Genomic DNA, 17,802 nt, shown 5'->3' with positions numbered 1-17,802 from the left:
AATCATATGTTCCCTAAACTAGTACCAACAAAACTTCCACCCTATCCCATAGTTTCTAAAATGAGGTCACTTTTTTGGAGTTTCTACTCTAGGGGTGCATCAGGGCGCTTCAAATGGGACATGGTATAAAAAAAAAAAAAAACAGTCCACCAAAATCTGCCTTCCAAAAACTGTATGGCATTCCTTTCCTTCTGCGCCCTGCCGTGTGTCCATACAGCAGTTTACGACCACATATGGGGTGTTTCTGCAAACTACAAAATCAGGGCCATAAATATTGAGTTTTGTTTGGCTTTTAACCCTTGCTTTGTAACTGGAAAAAAAAATTAAAGGAAAAATCTGCCAAAAAAGTGAAATTTTGAAATTGTATCTCTATTTTCCATTAATTCTTGTGGATCCACCTAAAGGTATAACGACGTTTGTAAAATCAGTTTTGAATACCTTGAGGGGTGTAGTTTCTTAGATGGGGTCACTTTTATGGAGTTTCGACTCTAGGGGTGCATCAGGGGGGCTTCAAATGGGACATGGTGTAAAAAAAAAATGTCTAGCAAAATCTGCCTTCCAAAAAACGTATGGCATTCCTTTCCTTCTGCGCCCTGCCGTGTGCCCATACAGCAGTGTACGACCACATATGGGGTGTTTCTGTAAACTACAAAATCAGGGCCATAAATATTGAGTTTTGTTTGGCTGTTAACCCTTGCTTTGTAACTGGAAAAAATTTATTAAAATGGAAAATCTGCCCAAAAAGTGAAATATTATAATACCTCTATTTTCCATTAACTCTTGTGGAACACCTAAAGGGTTGACAACGTTTGTAAAAATCAGTTTTGAATACCTTGAGGGGTGTAGTTTCTAGAATGGGGTAATTTTTGGGTGGTTTCTATTATGTAAGCCTCACAAAGTGACTTCAGACCTGAACTGGTCCTTAAAAAGTTGGTTTTTGAAAATTTCTGAGAAATTTCAAGATTTACTTCTAAACTTCTAAGCCTTGTAACATCCCCCAAAAATAAAATGTTATTCCCAAAAGGATCCTAACATGAAGTAGACATATGGGGAATGTAAAGTAATAACTATTTTTGTAGGTATTACTATGTATTATACAAGTAGAGAAATTGAAACTTGGAAATTTGCTAATTTTTCCAAATTTTTGGCAAATTTGGTATTTTTTATAAATAACATTTTTTTTTTTTTACTCCATTTTACCACTGCCATGAAGAACAATATGTGACGAAAAAACTATCTCAGAATGGCCTGGATAAGTCAAAGCGTTTTAAAGTTATCACCATTTATAGTGACACTGGTCAGATTTGCAAAAAATGGCCTGGTCCTTAAGGTTAAATAAGGCTGTGTCCTTAAGGAGTTAAAGTGAATAGGATCTGTTGGGTACTTTTGCTGCTCGTCACGTGCTGAATCCAGCACTTGCGTAATTTTTGCTGTTCTGCTACTATGACGGACCACAACAATGGAAGTCACTAGCAGAGATGTGAACAGAGCCTATTCCAGCTGTAAGAAGTAGAGCAGAGAATTCACCCATGTATAATAAACATTGTGAGAAATAGCAGCTGTAGGGATTTGCTCTGGTAGGCAGGGTAAGCAGACACAATACAGAGGCAAGACCACGGTTGAAAAAACAAAAGTCCAGTGTTTATTCACACAGAGAAGGCAGAAAAGAAAAACAATGCTTTACAGGGTCATGGTGTTAGTTCACACAGCAAGAGTTCCCAAAATAACATAAATCACCTGGCAGACCACAGCAGGCTTTAGGGCGGCTAACTTCCAGCAGGCGGCCCTCATGCAGCTCTCAGCCTTGCAGTATGACAGATCTCCTCAGCTCCCAAAAATACAGCGCTTCCACATCTCCACTATCACTTGAAGGATCATACCACACCCAGCTGAGCTGATTGCTGGGTTTTTAAACCCAGCCCAAAACCTGGCCTGGAACGTGGGGAACAGCCACCCATCCTGCTCTTTGGCTGCTCCCAATAAGAGCTGCCCCGGATTGGCTTTACAGCCACACTAAGTAAAACAGTGTCAGCGAGCACTAGCTGCCGCTGACACACAAGATTAACGGTTCTTATCTCACCGAGGCCAGGAACCTCGGTGACACGTGCTTTCCGTCAATGACGGACCCTTGCACCTTCCTACACAGCCCATTTTATGCTGTTGTTAAGTATTGATTTTAGGTATAAATTCTCCGTAATTGTAATGTATGCTATCACTTAGTTCCTTATGAAGTAGGTCAAATTACACATAAGAAAGTAAATATTAGGCGAATGATAATAAGTAAAGATGCCTTGACGAAAAAGCAGAAACAGAAACTTGCCAAATATTTCTATGTTCATCTGTTTTCTTTCCTAGTTCTAATGGTCTTGGTTTTTCAGACAAGGTTACCAGACCACCAACAGTGAAGAGATAAAATGTAAAATCTAAGTAAAAATATAAAAAATAATGACATAAATTTTAGTGAATTGTTTTATATTTAGTGAATTGTTTTATAGTGTAGGTTATCCAGAAAGTGTAACTGTTGTTTTATTGTTTTTATGTGTTTTTATAATATACTTAGGGAGTTTTGTGAATTTGTAAAAAAATACAGTATCTAAAGTATCCCTGTAGCAACTCGTTAACTGAGCATTGCTAAAGAGAATCCGTCTTCAGCATGTACTGTATGCTGAACATTTGTAAAATGATGGAGGGTGAGAAGCCTGCCTCTTCTCCCCCTGCCATCTGCCCCACTATATTAATCTTTTTACGGCAAACTAACCTTCTGCCTCTAAAATTTTCTGTCACTGCTAATATCTGACAGTCCCATTCTCCAACTTCCCAGCACTTCCCAGAGGCAAGTTAATATATGAGCACCCACCGTGGCGGAAGAGAGGAGAGTCATTAATCAGTGTTAACAGTAAGTGTACAGGGATAAACGTAGAGGACTTTGACTTTAGGCCGAATGGGGTTTTGCTGTGAACAAAACAAATGCAGGGAGGCAGCTGGCAAGGAGAGAAGAGGCAGGTTAAGGAGCCTGCCTCTAAATCTTACAGTCAGCTATATTCAGCATACAGTGCACACTGAAGACTTCTTAGCAATGCTCAGCTACAGCTGCTAAATAGACTCTTTAGAGACTGCTAAAAGTACAAAATTCCCTAACAAAACAAAGGGAAGAATTTATCCCCCAATGCCACTTTTATGGCAAAAAAAAGTCGCAAACCTTTGCATTTTTTTTTATGCAGTTGTGACAAAATTTTATCGCAAGTGTAATTTCTGCTCGCCCTCACCACTTTCCCAAAAAGGAGACGTGGCGAGGGTGAGGAAGGATGGGGCCATGAGGCCCAGCAAATTTATCATTTTTTTACTCCAGTTTTCGGCGTAAAAGAATACCAAAGATCTACGGCAGTGCTGCCGTAGATTTCAGTCTAGGCGCACGGACTGCCAGAGGATGAGCCAAATTTATGATGACAGTCTATGATAAATTTCCCCCATAATGCCAAAAATACTTAAAATCACTGTCAATTCTAAAAAAGTTGGGACACTATACAAATCGTGAATAAAAACTTAATGCAATGATGTGGAGGTGCCAACTTCTAATATTTTATTCAGAATAGAACATAAATCACGGAACAAAAGTTTAAACTGAGAAAATGTACCATTTTAAGGGAAAAATATGTTGAATCAGAATTTCATGGTGTCAACAAATCCCCAAAAAGTTGGGACAAGGCCATTTTCACCACTGTGTGGCATCTCCCCTTCTTCTTACAACACTCAACAGACGTCTGGGGACCGAGGAGACCAGTTTCTCAAGTTTAGAAATAGGAATGCTCTCCCATTCTTGTCTAATACAGGCATCTAACTGTTCAATTGTCTTGGGCCTTCTTTGTTGCACCTTCCTCTTTATGATGCACCAAATGTTCTCTATAGGTGAAAGATCTGGACTGCAGACTGGCCATTTCAGTACCCGGATCCTTCTCCTACGCAGCCATGATGTTGTGATTGATGCAGAATGTGGTCTGGCATTATCTTGTTGAAAAATGCAGGGTCTTCCCTGAAAGAGATGACGTCTGGATGGGAGCATATGTTGTTCTAGAACCTGAATATATTTGTTGCATTGATGGTGCCTTTCCAAACATGCAAGCTGCCCATGCCACACGCACTCATGCAACCCCATACCATCAGAGATGCAGGCTTCTGAACTGAGTGTTGATAACAACTTGGGTTGTCCTTGTCCTCTTTGGTCCGGATGACATGGCGTCCCAGATTTCCAAAAAGAACTTTGAATCGTGACTCGTCTGACCACAGAACAGTCTTCCATTTTGCTACACTCCATTTTAAATGATCCCTGGCCCAGTGAAAACGCCTGAGCTTGTGGATCTTGCTTAGAAATGGCTTCTTCTTTATGATGCACCAAATGTTCTCTATAGGTGAAAGATCTGGACTGCAGACTGGCCATTTCAGTACCCGGATCCTTCTCCTACGCAGCCATGATGTTGTGATTGATGCAGAATGTGGTCTGGCATTATCTTGTTGAAAAATGCAGGGTCTTCCCTGAAAGAGATGACGTCTGGATGGGAGCATATGTTGTTCTAGAACCTGAATATATTTGTCTGCACTGATGGTGCCTTTCCAGACATGCAAGCTGCCCATGCCACACGCACTCATGCAACCCCATACCATCAGAGATGCAGGCTTCTGAACTGAGCGTTGATAACAACTTGGGTTGTCCTTGTCCTCTTTGGTCCGGATGACATGGCGTCCCAGATTTCCAAAAAGAACTTTGAATCGTGACTCGTCTGACCACAGAACAGTCTTCCATTTTGCCACACTCCATTTTAAATGATCCCTGGCCCAGTGAAAACACCTGAGCTTGTGGATCTTGCTTAGAAATGGCTTCTTCTTTGCACTGCAGAGTTTCAGCTGGCAACGGCGGATGGCACGGTGGATTGTGTTCACTGACAATGGTTTCTGGAAGTATTCCTGAGCCCATTCTGTGATTTCCTTTACAGTAGCATTCCTGTTTGTGGTGCAGTGTCGTTTAAGGGCCCGGAGATCACGGGCATCCAGTATGGTTTTACGGCCTTGACCCTTACGCACAGAGATTGTTCCAGATTCTCTGAATCTTCGGATGATGTAATGCACAGTTGATGATGATAGATGCAAAGTCTTTGCAATTTTTCGCTGGGTAACACCTTTCTGATATTGCTCCACTATCTTTCTGCGCAACATTGTGGGAATTGGTGATCCTCTACCCATCTTGGCTTCTGAGAGACACTGCCACTCTGAGAAGCTCTTTTTATACCCAATCATGTTGCCAATTGACCTAATTAGTGTTAATTGGTCTTCCAGCTCTTCGTTATGCTCAAATCTACTTTTTCCAGCCTCTTATTGCTAGTTGTCCCAACTTTTTGGGGATTTGTTGACACCGTGAAATTTTGAATAAACGTATTTTTCCTTTAAAATGATACATTTACTTGGATTAAACGTTTGATCTGTCATCTACGTTCTATTACAAATAAAATATTGACATGTACCATCTCCACATCATTGCATTCAGTTTTTATTCACGATTTGTAAAGTGTCCCAACTTTTTTGGAATCCAGTTTGTACATAGAAAAAAAATGATACTGTGTATTACTTTTCTTGTACTGATCCTGTATTAGGGACTTTTTACAGCTCTGTAATATGGCTCCTTAAAGAGGTATTCCCATCTGGGACATTGATGGCATATCGCTACGTGTGGTTTCCACATCTGGGACCCACTCCTATCTCCAGAATGCATCCAAAGTGAACAAAGAGCAGCTGCGCATGCTCATTCACCCTCCATTGACCGCTATAGAAGTTCCGATAAAAGCTGAGTGCTGGCTTGGCTCTCTCCAGCAGTCCCATAGCAGTAAATGGAGAGATGACAGCGCATATGCAGTATGCTCTCCATTCAACGCTATGTGTTCTCACTCTGTTGTTTATGGAAACCCCACAGCGATGAATGGAGAGCATGCAGAGCAGAGGTGGGACCTGCCCCTATCTGATATTGAAGACAATTCCTAGTGATATGCCTTCAATGTCACAGATGGGCCAACCCCTTTAAAGATGCCCTATATTTATTATCAACAGTGGGATCAAATCTTATCATAGGAATGCCTTTTCAAATTTGTGTTAATATAGTTGGATCACAAAGTTTTTGAAAAGTGACAACATTTTCATAATTTTGTCTCTATAGTGGATGTAAAAGAAAGCCACCAATACGTGATTATAACTTTCAGCTTTAAATATAATAAAAATATTGCATACAAGAATATAGGCACATAGTAGTATGAGTTGCCTATTAACTTCACTTGTAAAAAAGTAAGCACACAGCATACATTTTTTGCAACAGCCCACTGGAGGCAAATGTTTTTGGCCTCCGTCGGGTGAATGGAGCCCTATAGATACAATTGACATACTGTATACGTCGGGAACTTTTCCCAGCAAAATGTTAAAAGGTGATCATAATCTATCTGAAAAGCATAAGAAGTGACTTGAAAACAGCTAGTTTTGTACAGAAGCAAAACCATACCTACAGTATCTCACAAAAATGAGTACACCCCTCTAATTTTTGTAAATATTTTATTATATCTTTTTATAGGACAACACTGAAGATCTGGTACTTTCATACAATGTAAAGTAGTCCGTGTACAGCTTGTATAACAGTGTCAATTTGGTGTGCCCTCAAAATAACTCAACACACAGCCAATAATGTCTAAACCGCTGGCAACAAAAGTGAGTACAACCCTAAGTGAAAGTGGCCAAATTATGCCCAACTAGCCATTTTCCCTCCCCGGTGTCATGTGACTCCTTAGTGTTACAAGGTTGCAGGTGTGAATGGGGATCAGGTATGTTAAATTTGGTGTTATTGCTCTCAGGCTCTCTTATACTGGAAGTTCAACATGGCATATCATGGCAAATAACTCTCTGAGGATCTGAAAAAAATAATTGTTGCTTTACATGAAGATGTCCCAGGCTATAAGAAGATTGCCAACACCCTGAAACTGAGCTGCAACATGGTGGCCAAGACCATTCAGAGGTTTAACAAGACCTCGCCGAGGTCGACCAAAATAGTTGAGTGAACGTGCTCAGAGTCATATCCAGAGTTTGTCTTTTCAAAATAGATGTATGAGTGCTGCCAGCATTGCTGCAGAGGTTAAAGGCGTGGGGGGATCAGCCTGTCAGTGCTCAGACCATATGCCGCACACTGCATCAAATTGGTCTGCATGGCTGTCGTCCCAGAAGGAAGCTTCTTCAAAAGATTATGTACAAGAAAACCTGCAAACAGTTTGCTGAAGACAAGCAGACTAAGGACGGGGATTACTGGAACCATGTCCTGTGGTCTGATAAAACCAAGATAAACTTATCTGGTTCAGATGGTGTCAAGTGTCTTGCCTACAGTCATGCATGGTGGTGGGACTGTCATGGTTTGGGGCTGCATGAGTGCTGCCGACTGTGGGGAGCTACAGTTCTTTGATGGAACCATGAATGCCACACAGAGCATGATCCCCTACCTTCAGAAACTGGGCTACAGGGCAGTATTCCAACATGATATACTGTAGATCCCAAACACACCTCTAAGATGACCACTACCTCCTGAGGGTAAAGGTGCTGGACTGGCCAAGCATATCACCAGACCTAAACCCTATTGAGCATCTGTGGGGCATCCTCAAATGAAAGGTGGAGAAGCGCAAGGTCTCTAACATCCACCTGCTTCGTGATGTTGTCATGGAATAGTGGAAGAGGATTCCAGTGGCAACCTGAGAAGCTCTAGTGAACTCCATGCCCAAGAGAGTTAAGGCAATGCTGGAAAATAATGGTGGCCACACAAAATATTGACACTTTGGGCACAATTTGGCCATTTTAACTAAAGGTTGTACTCACTTTTGTTGCCAGCAGTTTAGACATTAGTGGCTGTGTGGTGAGTTATTTTGAGGACACACCAAATTTACACTGATATACAAGCCGTACACTGACTACTCTACATTGTATTAAAGTGTCATATCTTTAGTGTTGTCCCATGAAAAGATATAATAAAATATTAACAAAAATTAGAGGGGTGTACTCGCTTTTGTGAGATACTGTATGTGACAAAAATACCCAAACATAAAGTTTCTTTATTGACACAACCATGCGCAAAAGTTAGACTTTATTGAGAAAGATCTTGAATGAGATGAAAAAAAATGCACATATTAATGTACATGCTATGGGGATTCGCTCTGGTAGGCAGGGTAAACGGACGCAGTACAGAGGCAAAAACAAGGTTGTAAATGAAAGTTCAGTGTTTATTCACACGTAGAAAGAAAACAAGTCAAAAGTTTGTGTTAATTTTTGGGTGCCTGTTCACACCACAGAAAGTTCACAGTGCAAAAAGACTTCACCTGGTCAGCAGATGATTTTCACCCACAGTCCGCAGCAGGCTTTAGAGGCCTGTTTCCCCAGCCTATGGCTCTCACAAATAGATGCCTCAGTGTCTGAAACCACAGACTCCTCAGCTCCTCTGCCATCTAGGATAATCCACAACAGCTGAACGTGCTGGCTGGGTTTTTATATTCCAGCCAAAACCCGGCCTGGAACCGTGGGGAACAGCCACCCACCCTGCTCTTTGGCTGCTCCCAATAAGAACCGCCCCGGATCGGCTTTACAGCCATACTAACAGTTGAAGTGTCAGCCTGCACTACAGAACTGACACTTCAGGAAAAAATCTGGTTCTTACCTCACCGAGGCTAGGAACCTCGGTGACACGTATCTTCCGTCAATGACGGCTCCTTGTTCCTTCTTACAATACATAAAGGAACTTCATTATGAATCGGGGTGCTGCAATCTCTTTCATAGTATAGGGCATAGCTATTAGATCAGTGCTCATTGAGCACTGGGACGCCCACTAATCATGAGGATGGGTGACTCTTGTCTGAAAAGAGTTCTGTTCGAGCATGCACATCGCAGGTCCATTCAAAGTCTACGGAATTGCCACAGATAGCCAAGCTCTGTACTTGGTTATCTCAAGCAGTTTCATACAGAGAAATGGGGCACATGCCCAGCACTCTATTCAAAGAAGGGACAAGGGTCCAGTGGATAGGGGCTAATTTATTCTAAATGGAATAAACCATAAATACAGGGTGGCCCATGAAAAAGTAGCCCACCTCCAGCGATACTATGACAAGATGAACGAGCAAGTGGATTGTATTTTTCTAATTACCCACAAGTCACAAAAGATGCTGAAAGTGGTACCTGTTCAGGTCTATGCATATTTGTGCACTTTGGACTATGATCTGCTTGCAGCCCTTCAGCAGTGATGCTGCAGAAGAAAAAAATGTCCTTCTTTTTCCAACAAGATAAGACAACATGCCACACCTCACCAAACTCACTGGCATGGGTTCATAAACTGTTTACAAAGGAGCAAAATGTGAGCAAGGGTTTATGGCCACCATGTTCCCCAAACTTATCCATATGCGATTTTTATCTGTGGCGAAATTTAAAACAGAAAGCGTCCTCTAACAATCCACAACCCCTGGATGCCCAATGATGCATAGATGTGAATGTGGACCACTTTCAGCATTCAGAATCCACTTGCTCATTCATCTTGCCATACTATTGCTGAAGGCGGGCTACTTTTTTGTGGGCCACCCTGTATATAACAGTGTGCAATTAGCTCCTAAGCTCCCAGTAGTGGTGGCTTCAGTGTTTATAGCACTACGACTAAACCGAGAACTTACATATGTCACGCTATTTGACGGTCTGTAGTGGTGAAGGAATCTGGGGACACAGTTGAAGATTCTCAGTTTTAAAGTGTAACTGCCATTTCACTACGAAAAATGAAATTCCTAACATATGTGATGCTGAAGGGAAGATATTCATGAAACTGCACTTTTTAGCTAATTTTACCTTTCTGATGTCTGTATTCAGCCCTTAGCAACCATATTTCTCTGTGCCTCTATTTCAGCAATTTCCTAAGATGGCCTCTACTGCTCTTCCTTTGATGATCTTTGCCATTCCTTGAGGCCACCCTGTATTTCCCTTACTTCCCATAAGCCCTTGCTCTCCTCACATGAACTAGCAGGACCAATCAGAACGCAAATAACTTCCCACAGTACCCAGAGCAGTGTGTATCCTCACATACAGCTAACCAGAGACAAGCCCTGCAATTACATTAAATCAGTAAGCATTTCTTTTAACCTCTTAATAGCCAGCTGTCCCTCATTCTATTTCAGACTGACAGGGAGGGGGGCTGATTTAGCTGCTTATATCTGTGGTTTGGTACCAGCTAGAAATATGGGCTTTGTATTTTCTGAAAGCTGACATTCCAAGCTTTTACAATACCAGAATGACATAAATCTGTTCAGTACAGGGAAAGATATCAATGATAGAAATCAGGATGCTGTGAAGGAAGCTGAAAGTAAAAGCAGATTTTACCAGCGATTATTCCCTACTCTATTTCTAACAGTGATTTCTCCTCTGTTGCTTTAACTAGAGCTGTCATTCTGGTCTTGTATGAAAGCCTGGACTGTCAGCTTTCAAAGACCAGTTGCATATTTCTAGCTGCTACCATTGAGAAGATATCACCATTTAAAGCAGCCCTCTCCCCTCCACTTTCTGCCTCAGCCCAGCTCCAGGCTGTCAAGGCTGAGCTCCTCCTCCCAGAGCTCATCCGTCTCTTGTTATAATGCTAAGAAGACGGACTGCACATGGCAGCGCTGTGAGATGATAGCTGCTGAATAGGAAAGTAGCATGCATTTGTGGGAGTTATTAGCAGGTAAAACTGAAAATGCACTTATACAGCAGGGTGTACTATACCATTAGGGAATATAAAATGAAATTAATTCTAATATGGGACAAAAAGGACCAAGGGAAGGAAAGAAGAAAAAGAGATAGAGGTAGGAAGTGCTGGATTATTGTTTTATTTTTTGTGCGTTTTCTATGTTTAGTGTTTCTCCAAAAAGTGGATGTTCATTTTCACAACAACTGCAGGGTAGCAGTATAATTCTATCTCTGTGTTGGAAAAAGAAAGCTATGACCCCCAATTTAGTACAAGTAATTTTTTATTGTACAAAAAAATAGAAAACATAGTACTAGATACTCTGTACAAGCATACAGACATACACTTGCACACAAAATCAGCACAACACATGTTCTGTTCCCAATAGTATGAAGGATGTATTCTACTGAATGATATCCCTTGCAGTCTAGGACAGTAGAAGATACAGTAGAACAGTCATTCCATTCAAAATCCACTGCTTTCACTGATTGACTAAATAAAGTCCAGAGCCAAGACTATTATATTTCTCTATATCATCTAAGCATATCATATTTTTGCTTTATGGGAGCACTCACTAGTATGCATTAGGAAAGGGGAATGAAGCATTATGAGCGCTTCCTGTACTCACCCTTCCCTCCTGGGGCCGCACGTGCACTGTCCTCACTGCGTAGAGCATCAGGACGTAGTGTGCACACTATAACCCAACACTGCACGAAATAAGGTGACTGTGCAGCGCGGCCCGGAGAAGACAGGGGAGCGCGACTTCTAAAGAGTCCACCGGACCCGGAGCGGAACTGCAGCACAGGAGAGGTAAGAGAAGTTTTTTTTATTTTAAGGTCTGATCTGAGGTGTGATGTAATGTCCTGATATGGGGGTTTGATGTAATGTCCTGATATGGGGTCTGATGTAATGTTCTGATATGGGGGTCTGATGTAATGTCATGAAATGGGGGTTTGATGTAATGTCCTGATATGGGGGTCTGATGTGATATCCTGTTATGGGGATCTGATGTAATGTCCTGATATGGGGGTCTAATGTAATGTCTTTGGTCTGATATGAGAATTTGATATGGGAGTCTGATTTGAGGATCTGATATGCGGTCTGATGAAAAATATTTTTTTCTTATTTTCCTCCTTTAAAACCTGGAGTGCGTCTTATTAACATACCATATTTTTCGCCCCATAAGACGCACTTTTTTTCCCCAAAAGGGGGGAAATGGCAGTGCGTTTTATGGGGCGAATGCTGCAATTTTTTCTATTCTAACAACATTGATACATCGCCGGCTGCGATGCTGCACAGCACGGCGATGTATCAGCAGGGAGAGAGGAGGGGCTGGAGGCCGGCAACTGCTGTTGGAATCGCGGCGGGGCCCGCCTCTTACAGCAGTCTTCATATCTAAACTGTAATCATCCTTAAAGGGACACAACAGGCCCAATAAACATATTTAGTTATTCCTATGCAGTCATAGGTCTATTAAAGTGTATTCCAATGATATAAGAGTACCCCCTGTCCGCATTTGAAACCATGTAAAAACAACTTTATAATTATCTGTCAATCACCTTCCTTTATGCCCAAGGGGCGTTTTTCTCCTACCTTTGTGCCCAGCCGCGCCCCAACTGTCGTTTCCTAGCGCCGCCCAGCTCATTATTATTCACTGCGCTGGGCGGCTTTTACAGTCCCCGATCCTGCCGAGCCGGCGCATGCCCAATAGAAACGTATGGGCATCGGCCTCACTTGTACCTTCTGTGCATGTGCCGGATAACTTGCCCGGCACCCTCACTCGCAGTGCGCCTGCGTCCCTTATTCAATGCAGGGGCATCAGCGTCTCCTGCTGCGCCTGCGCCGGCAGGATCGGGGACTGTAAAAGCCGCCCAGCGCAGTGAATAATAATGAGCTGGGCGGCGCTAGGAAACGACAGTTGGGGCGCGGCTGGGCACAAAGGTAGGAGAAAAACGCCCCTTGGGCATAAAGGAAGGTGATTGACAGATAATTATAAAGTTGTTTTTACATGGTTTCAAATGCGGACAGGGGGTACTCTTATATCATTGGAATACACTTTAATAGACCTATGACTGCATAGGAATAACTAAATATGTTTATCGGGCCTGTCAGTGTCCCTTTAACCTCTTGTTAATGTTAGTTAAAGTAGCGCTATCCTGTGTACTAGTACTTACTATTAAACTCCCGTAGCATGCAGGGCGGCCGCCACTTACTCACGTCACGTGCCTGCTGCTCCCACTTTATTAATGAAGCAGGCGGAGTAGGCGCGTGACGTGAGTGAGTGACGTTACGCTGCCGGCCGCCCTGCATGCTACGGGAGTTTGATAGTAAGTACTAGTACACGGGAAAGTTCTACTTTAACTAACGTTACTAAAAGGTTAAGGATGATTATAGTTTAGATATGAAGACTGCTGTGAGCAGGCCCTGTGTATTGGGGACACTGCTATGGGGGGATCTGTGGATGACACATATATAGCAGTGCCATCCACAGATCGCCCTCCCCATAACAGTGCCATTGACAGATTCCCCCATAACAGTGCCATCGACAGATTCCCCATAACAGTGCCATCCACAGATCCCCCATAACAGTGTCATCCACAGATCCCCCATAACAGTGTCATCCACAGATCCCTGCTTAACAATGCCATCCACAGATCCCCCATAACAGTGCCATCCACAGATACCCCCATAACAGTGCCATCCACAGATCCCCCATAACAGTGTCATCCAAAGAACCCCCGCATAACAGTGTCATCCACAGATCCCCATAACAGTGCCATCCACAGATCCCCATAACACTGTCATCCACAGATCCCCTCCATTACAGTGTCATCCACAGATCCCCCATAATAGTGTCATTCACAGACCACCATTAGTTCAAAACCCACCAAAAGCACACCTTTTGGTTCCAATTTTTTTTTGCTATTTTCCTCCTCAAAAACTTAGGTGCGTCTTATGGGCAGGTGTGTCTTATAGGGCGAAAAATACGGTAGTTATTTTATACAGAAATTATGAGTAATGGAATGTACCATGCAAATGACATTGATGTAACACATTTCCATGCAAGACCATTTTTCTCACAAGGCAAAGTCTATCTTGATTATAAAAATAAGCATACATATACTGTATAGAAATATGTACAGTGCACGTGTAACTAGAAGCAAGAAGTCATTTATACCTGTATATAACACTCAATGTGGTATATAAACTGATGAACAGAAAGAACTCTCTGTACAGCAATTTGTAAATGCTACCTCTCCACTTGAGCAGCAGTCGATGGAACCCAAAGAATGTGGCATTTGCCACTTTACTGGAATAGGTGACTGTCATCTGTTTGATACCTTCCTCCTGAAAGACAGAATAGATTTTTCTGTAGCAGTTTATAACCAATACAGATAGGCCTAAAATTTAAGGAAATCTGTCACCAGTTGCATGCTGCCCTTTCTGAGGGCAGAATAAGATGACTGTGGCAGGGTGCGGAGCTATCCCTGCATCTCATGCATAGGATGACTCCTCATAGTGTGAGGCCTACACAGCAGCTAGTAAATGGTACGTTTCTGAGAAACTACGTTATATACTCACATAACAGAGATGATTCATCCTCACACTTAAATGCCAAAGGTAAATGTAAAATAGCATGCATAAGATAAAGACCACCTATGGCGTAACTAAGGGATGGACGAAGGCTTGATCTGGAAATATAATAGGTTGGTTTTTGTATAAGGTCGAGTAAAGAATAATGGTTGACAGTGATTGGCTGTGGTAGAAGAGTCATAGCGCAATGTCATAATGGTGGTGTTACAATGCCAAACCGTGCCATTAGCTTAATGTGCCCTTGAGGACACCAGTGTATCTGGCAAAACATGACAAGTGGGTTTGGTTCTTCATGGAGTTTTAAAGGGGTATTTGGTTTTATCAACTTATCCCCTATCCACAGGAATAGGGGATATTAGATTGGTGGGCACTGACCACTTGGGATCCCCACTGATTATGAGAATGGGGGCCCACAAAATGAAGAGAGCTGCAGGATTAGCATGCTGAATATACATACAAGGTACATGCTTGGCTTAATCGAGCGTGTATGTGTTATGGGGCAGATGACAGCTAGTGAAGGTGTATCACCTTTACAGGCAGCATCTTCTGTTTTCTATGCAATGAATTCCCTTTATTGGACATTATCAAGAATCATGAAATACCGTAAATTTGGCATGTTATTTGCTTCTTTTCCTGTATCTTGTTTCTTAGATGTAAATACTCAACAGTAAATTTTACTTCAACAAGAAACGCAGTATACATACACACAGTACTTAGGCCTTATGCACACTACCATTGTTTTATTCCATGTCCGTTGTGCCGTTTTTCGTGATTTTCTGCAAACCCATTGACTTTCAATGGGTCCGTTGAAAACTCGGCTAATGCACCGTTTGTCACCCGCGTCCGTGATCCGTGGTTCCAGTTCGTCAAAAAAATATAACCTGTCCTATTATTTTCGCGGAAAACGGTTCGCAGACCCATTCAAGTCAATAGGACCGCTAAAAAAACACGGAGGCACACAAGATTGTCGTCCGCGTGTCTGCGTCAGTTTTTTTCCTATCATTTGCATGGCAAACCTGTCTTAGATTTTTTTTTTACTTTCCTTCATGTCTGGTGATCCTCCAAAAATAAAGGAAGACACACGGAAACAGAAACGGAAACAGATCACGGAACAACGGAACCCCATTTTGCGGAACGGAACACAACAACGGTCGTGTGCATGAGGCCTTAAAGGCTGCATTAAAAGGGTCAGAACAATGGATTATAGGGCACCCCATATGTGAGAAACAGGAAACTATGAATAAAAAAAAAAGTCATATACGGACATATGGGGTCATTTATCAAAATTCTAAAATGGTGCCCATGGCAACCAATCAGATTCCACCTTTCATTTTTGACAGCTCCTTTGGAAAATGAAAGTTTCTACTTTACATCAGTTTGATAAATGACCCTAATTGAATAAATACCTTATCTCCTCAAAAACCTTTTGGGACCATTAAAGGGGTTATCCACCTTCTTGGACTGTATGGTCTGACCCCCATTACGATGCCGGACCTGCAGAAGGAAGCATAATTCTATGCCATTTGCCACCAGGTTACAGCTCCTTCAGTCTTCTGCTGCCACACTCTGGTCCTGCTTGTCAATATCAAATTTGGGAGGGGGGCACATGTGCTGCTGTAGTGCTGTTTCCCCCATGTGTCACATCAATGTCACTGGCTGCCGCGGCACACGTGTCCCTTGTCAAACCAGATGTTAACAAGTGGAACCTAGGTGTGGCGGGAGGGGAGGGAAGGAGCTGGAATCCAGCAGCAGGGAGCGGGTACCTACAGTATGCTTCCCTCTGCAGGTCTGGTGACGAGGGGATTGTCTGGTCCAAAAGGCCCCAGCAGGTGGATAACCTCTAAGTTTTCCTCTCTTGTTTGGTCCATGTGGAAAATGTGTTGCTCAATTTGTTATGTTGGTTCTAATACAGATATTAAATTGCTCTTGAACATAAATGTTCCAGCTACAGAAAGGTCAAGTTGGCCCCTTGAAGGTTATAGTCTGACAAACAAGTTATGATTCTCTTTTTACCAGAGACAAATGCATGTAACTTTCTTATCAGTGTCAGACACATCCAATATGGTCATAGTTTACTCATATTCTAAATGCATTTTGGGAATTAGATTCATGAGTAGTTGTCGAGCCCAAAACTCACCTAAGATTGTCCTTAAAGCCACTTCTAATGACATTATAGCATTGTCTTTGGGTAAGGAATACTACTGGGTTGTAGCAATGCTGAGTAGTATAAAATAGAGTGGAGTCACTGAATATGTCATATACATAATAATGAAAAAAATATACACTGAGAACAGAGGACATGAAGTACAATGAATGTGAAATGATTAGGTAAGTCAGTATTCATGTTCTTAAAATATTCATAGGTATTGAGATGTGACTAACCTGATATCAGAATCAGAACAATGTCCTCAATGAATGCTTTTGACGAAGAAGGATTGTCAGACTCAGCCCAGCTGCCTGCTTTTGGTAATGGTGCCTCTGCGCAAGGAGCACCGAAGAGTCCCTGGAGACCAGTCTGATGAGCACAGGAGGAAGAGCAGTCTTTCACTTGTAGACTGTTTGTGCCAACATACACGTCTGTTACATCACAGACTGTTCCACCGCACAAAAACAGCCTGCAGCTGCTGATCTTGCCTCTCTTAGTCTATATTTATAAATCCACCTGCCATTTAAAGAACACCATTGACTAAGTGATTTTTGGAGACATCTAGATGTCACTAAAGCCTCACAGATAACCGGCCCATGAAGTGTGTTTTGTGAAGGAATCTGAGTGACTCACCGGCTACCTGGAAATATACAGCTCAGTGTGGATTATATACTCGGAGTAGCTTTCCCATTTTACAATCTATATATCTTTGCGGTAGGTCAATTTTAAACCTTAGGAATGAATCCACTCCTAATTATCAAGTGCAAACCTTTGGGGAACCCCAAATCCTGTCTCAATGAAGACTGGTGCAGGGATGGGTGAAGCATTCTATAATTCTGGCCCAGTGCTATAAATTGCCTTGAAACTAATAGGTTTACTGCTTTGTGGCTCATCTTTGAGCTGAAATCAGTTTGCCTTAACTATTGCAAAAGTGACATGACCTGTTGATGTGTTCTGGAGAACCTCATGTCTAAAGAAAATCTGGTTGGAAGACACTGAAGCACCTCACCTACCTCACTTTTGTATGCTGTATAAGCACAACGACTGGGGATTATCTTTTTTTTCAATATAGAAAACCTTCCATTCGAATATGGGCATATAGTGAACACATAGAATATGAACTCATTGACCGATGTATGAACTGGAGACTAAGTTATAAATCTCCTTGTAAACACATAAGATTCATTAGTGTATCACTATCACTGCAAATCCACTACTGATAGATTAATGGATGACCTTCTGTCAAAGATGGAAAGAAAGTATAATGTAATTTTATGTTTGCTTTACTTGGTGGAAAACATTG

General features: G+C 42.1%; 1 protein-coding gene across 4 annotated transcripts in view; it reads right to left on the bottom strand.

Annotated features, from left to right (window-relative positions):
• The window catches only part of BEST3 (bestrophin 3), a 69,762-nt gene extending 52,851 nt beyond the window's left edge, over positions 1-16,911 (bottom strand). Inside the window, exons 1-3 of one of the 4 annotated variants that reach the window (XM_044277154.1) lie at positions 16,736-16,911; positions 16,491-16,570; positions 13,938-14,107 (exon numbers count right to left, since the gene is read on the bottom strand). In XM_044277154.1, coding sequence (XP_044133089.1) covers positions 13,938-14,089 — 152 coding nt within the window. In that variant the 5' untranslated portion in view covers positions 14,090-14,107; positions 16,491-16,570; positions 16,736-16,911. Of the gene's footprint in view, positions 1-13,937; positions 14,108-15,759; positions 15,916-16,490; positions 16,571-16,735 lie in introns of those variants that run through there. The other 3 variants (XM_044277153.1, XM_044277155.1, XM_044277156.1) reach the window with 3 other exon arrangements.
• Between the last annotated feature and the right edge of the window lie 891 nt (positions 16,912-17,802).

The sequence above is a fragment of the Bufo gargarizans genome, chromosome 2 (genome assembly GCF_014858855.1).
Source record: "Bufo gargarizans isolate SCDJY-AF-19 chromosome 2, ASM1485885v1, whole genome shotgun sequence".
Lineage (NCBI taxonomy): Eukaryota > Metazoa > Chordata > Amphibia > Anura > Bufonidae > Bufo > Bufo gargarizans.
Note: the sequence above shows the minus strand (reverse complement) of the source record. Positions and strands in the feature narration are given on the sequence as shown.